The sequence below is a fragment of the Anguilla rostrata genome, chromosome 8, assembly GCF_018555375.3.
Source record: "Anguilla rostrata isolate EN2019 chromosome 8, ASM1855537v3, whole genome shotgun sequence".
NCBI lineage: Eukaryota > Metazoa > Chordata > Actinopteri > Anguilliformes > Anguillidae > Anguilla > Anguilla rostrata.
This window is the reverse complement of record NC_057940.1, coordinates 39895742-39900126: the sequence shown is the minus strand read 5'-3', so window position 1 is coordinate 39900126 and position 4385 is coordinate 39895742. Positions and strand designations below refer to the sequence as shown.

The 4385-nt window shown below is 43.8% G+C and overlaps 1 protein-coding gene across 1 annotated transcript; it reads left to right on the top strand.

Annotated features, from left to right (window-relative positions):
* The first annotated feature begins 829 nt into the window (after nucleotides 1–829).
* On the top strand, nucleotides 830–3570 carry LOC135261697 (serine/arginine repetitive matrix protein 1). Its single transcript, XM_064348234.1, has 2 exons — nucleotides 830–941; nucleotides 2099–3570. Exons 1-2 carry the CDS (start codon nucleotides 900–902, stop codon nucleotides 3065–3067), a joined length of 1011 nt encoding a protein of 336 aa, XP_064204304.1. The 5' UTR covers nucleotides 830–899; the 3' UTR covers nucleotides 3068–3570.
* The last annotated feature ends 815 nt before the right edge of the window (nucleotides 3571–4385 follow it).

Below are 4385 nucleotides of genomic sequence, written 5' to 3'. Positions count from 1 at the left end.
TTTTATCCTCATGAATAAATTGCTGTGTATGTCTGACACCCAGGTTTAAGGTGCAGAATCGCAATACAAAAATAGTGGTGGCAGACACACTAAATATAACATGGGTGGAAGAACTCTCCCCTCTGAACCCCATTCCTCCTGAAATCGATTTTACAAACCTGACCAACAAAAGTACACTTAGTTTAAGTGCAGTAGCTTTTATTCATGGTTCAGGTTGGAGGCGCTTCTGCACCTTTCAGTGAATGATGCTTAAACTGAGTCAGAAGCCAAGAGCAGAGGAGGGCTGTGGTCACAGATGAACCGCTGATCAACCGCTGATCATTAAGCAAGGCCGTTAAGGCTGGTCCAGTGAAAGATTATAATCGGAATAACTTTGTTATTAATAAAACTGTGTTAACTGTGTATTTTTCCTCTTTTTGTCCAAAACAACCACATGTGTGGTTTTACTGAAACCTGTTGAAAATTAGTTTAACCACAGAAAAATACAGGATTGGTTTCAGCGCAGATATTTGAATAGTTATGGCCTTTGTCCCCACCTAGTGGTAAAAAATAATACTACAGATACAGATCTCTGGTGGCCTACCAAATCTTAATTTTATTATTTTGCTTCCAGTGTAAAATGATTTATCATATAACCTAGGATCTACAATTATTACTTGTTAACAAATTAACTGATTTAAAGAACATTTAAAATATAGATTTCCAGGTCTTTTTTTCTATATCCTGAACTGGCTTTAACGTGGAGATCACACAGCTTGCACACTGACCCTAATCTCCTTAATTATCTTAGAGCGTTGCAGCTAAGCCTCTCCTGAAGAAATGTCACACCCTAAACTGGCATCAACATCAGGCAGCTCCAGAGACTGGGAGTCCATATAGACTGCTGTGTTTGCAGGAAAATGATCAGACAAAAACAGAAGAGAGAGATATTGGCTAAACTAGTAAGTACATTTTTTCTACTTCTTCATTTAAGAGATGCAAATAGATGCATTTTACAAAATATGTTTATTAATTACACCATTCAGTGGAAGATGAGTTACAGTTCAGAGGTCTTTGTTACTTTTGGAAGCCAGCAAATGATAAATATCATTGTAGTCATACTGTAGTATATAAGCTGTTGAAAACATAACTATCTAAATGATCAGCACATTTCTGCATTAAATACATTATTAAATAGACTGGTAAGGCAGAATTAATACATGTGTCAAATCAATATAATGAATATAATACGTCTTAATATAGTTTATTATAGTAATCACGAAGATAATTAATCCATACATTTCATTATGTGTATTGGTTATAACATTCTGCAAAAGACATTGATATTAAATGATGGGCACAAGCAACAAATCACACTGAAGCTTTGCAATCAGTGCCCAAGCAGCTGCCAAATGTATGGCTTAATGAAGATAATGGTCTCTTTGGATATCAAGAAAAGGTACAAGCAGAACCAATTTGGCAGCACAGATGAATGTTGTAAAATAACTGTTGTAACATACAGTATGCCTGCATTCTAAATTCAATTTGTACTTAATTCAATATCAATTCATGCTATTTATCAGAGAAAATTACCACAGTGCTTACTGGCCAGTATATTGTCTTACATTCCTAGGCCTGTATATTTGTGTTGGATCAGAGACATCGTGTTAAAGTACAATCAGCAATAGTGAAACATGCTAAAATACATATAAATGTCAACCTCTGAAAAATGTTGTTGGTTTTTTTTCTATACTATTGCAGCTTGTATGGTTATTTAGTAGTTGCAGTAGTCAAGAATTATATTTATGGACAGAGAGGGCAAAACATATGTTGAATAGCAATGCTTTTCTACTTTTGGACATCTAGCTGTGCCAAGATAATAAGACACTGTGACAATATTATCATTACAGATGGTCACAGATCTCTTTTAAAAGCATTAAGTAAAAGCATTTTATTTCTTATTTACACGTGACTATCTACAGATGACAGAGATACTGGTAGGTAGGTGGAAGTATAAAATGTTGGATGTGTGTATATAAATCTATACAGGTATTATTTAGATATCTTTGCACTCATATTGGTTTGGATGATAAAGAAGTGGGATGTTTTTGTTCTATAGGGGATGGGTCACTATGAGGAGCCACTGACCCTCCAGGGTAAAAATATGATGACTACCCTCAGTGGCCAGAACCTTCGCCCGTCGTCTAAAAATGGCTGGGATTCAAAAGCACCTGGCCATCATCTGTCACCAGGCTGCAGGGAGAACACCGCAGCTCAGCTTACTGCAGCCGGGCCGCCACTGGAGTCCGCCCCGCGGAGGGACCCTTCCCCCCGGGACCGCCAGCGGGAGCGCGAGAACCTGCCCCCCCCCAGACGCCCGCTGAAGCTGGCCCCGCTGGAGCTCCCCAAGGAGGTGAGAGAGTCCCAGCGCCGCAAGATCAGGGGGGTCCAGCAGGAGGCCGCGGCAGCCGCCCGCAAGATGGACGCCCCGGGGAACGAGCCGTGCCCCAGGAAGGCCAGGACAGGCACGGGGGGCGGGCGGGCCAGGTCGCCAGAGCGTCGCCCGAGCGGGCCCCTGCGCGAGCCAGTCGAGCGGGAGGCCCCGTCGCCCGCGAAGGCCCAGGCCCCGGTCGCCCAGGTGCGATCCGCCGGTCTCCTCAGAGCGGCGGGGGTTGCCCGGGGGGACGGGCCCCGGGGCCCGACCGCGCTCCCCAGCAAACCAGCCCTCCCGCCCGGCCCCGACGCCAGGGTTCGAGCGGCACGCGCTGGGGAGGTCGCTGCAGGGAACCCCGGCACGTTCCAGGACGTCGGCAGGAGGAGGCTCAGGCTGAGGAGGGCTCAGGGCGTCGACGAGGATCAGGGCAGATTGAGCGTGTCGATGACGTGCGGATTATCCGCGGGCGAGGGCAGAGAGGGCGATGGGAAAGAGGGCCAGCGGGCTGAGAAAGCGCTGAGCGAGGCCGGCCGCGCCCTGGACAAGGCGTCCCGGAGGCACACCAGGCCGCTGCGTCACATGGGAAACGTGGAGCTGTCGGGAAAGCCCAGCAAGAGAATGGCGGTTGGCAGCAACCAAGATGGCGCTCTCTGAGTGTCAGTGTAAAAGAACTCTTATTCTTTCACTTAGGGAATTCACATATAAAAAGGCAAGCTATTTTATACTCATGAGTTGGATAGTCAATGCAAGGAACATGATATAGAAGTGCAATAGTAATAATATGTAACCATTTTAAAGCCTATAAAGAGATTGTAAGGCAATTCTCAGATAGTTGGGACACATAGGAAAGTGTATTATCTAACAAGGAGGGAAAATGTAATATTTCAGTATCTGCAAAGCTGGAAATGTAAAAAAATTACATCAATATGTAAATGCGTCATTTTCCATAGAGATCCACACGTTCAAGTGTAACACAGAGAGTACAAAGCTGTGCCAAAAATGGAAAACACTGTTTATTTTCATCGTACGGTATCTTACAGCTTCACTGAAATAGCCAAGTATGAAATGTTCAAGTTTCAAGATTCTGGTTCCCACAAAAACAACAACTAACAAATGTTTACATCCATTGTGAGAGTGAATAAAGATGTTAAAACTTCCCTTGGCTTTCACGTTTTTTTGCTAGTTCATCTGGGGCTGGTGTTACCAGGAATGAAGCCAATAGATTTCTGTGCCTTATGAATTTGAACTGCATACAAAACAGGTTGCGGTTAGAATAAGTCCTTGCAATCAGTGATTATCCTGATCTTTGATGCAGGAATAATATTGCTGTGCTCTCACGACAAGCCCACGCGTTAAATTTAACAACTTGGGTCCTTGGACCGGAGCATTTAAAATTGTCTTAAAAAAAAGAGTCTTCAAATTTTCAGAAATGTTTTAACTTAAATTTTTTTTAAATGTTAAACACAGAACATGGGAAACAGGCTTTTCACTAGTGCTTGTACTTGGGCAGTAGACTGTGTGTTCGTTTCAGAACCCTCAGGCATCTTTCCTTCTCAGCGATAATGCTGGTCCAGTCTAGGTTTGTAACAGCCTTTCACTCCCTTGGCACCGTGCCTCTTGGAATGATCCCTCGCTGCACTCCGATCGACTTTCCAGACGTCTTCCTCTTCCACAAATCTCATGAAAAGTTCCTCTCTTTGCCAAGCCTGCAGAAGCGTATTGACCGTCTAAGCTTGTCTTTTGCCTCTTTCCAAAAGAGCTCCCCCAGGAGGACGCATCCGTCCAGGATAATGTAAATAAGGTCCAAGCTGTTGAGGCTTGACAGCATCAGGTACCTTTTTGACCAATCAAGAGTGAATTGGCTGGTCAAAAAGAGTGGGCATAATAGAGACGATTGCCCCTAAAAAATCTTTAGATGAAAAAACATCTGAAGTCATTGGTGGTGGAACAGTTTAAAATGAGACAACGGACT

What these genes read in the sequence shown, in the direction of transcription:
- LOC135261697 (XM_064348234.1), top strand. Translation starts at nt 900, where the DNA reads ATGATCAGACAAAAACAGAAGAGAGAGATATTGGCTAAACTA. An exon ending in GAGAGATATTGGCTAAACTA is followed by an intron (nt 942 to 2,098) that starts GTAAGTACATTT and finishes TTTGTTCTATAG; the next exon opens with GGGATGGGTCACTATGAGGA.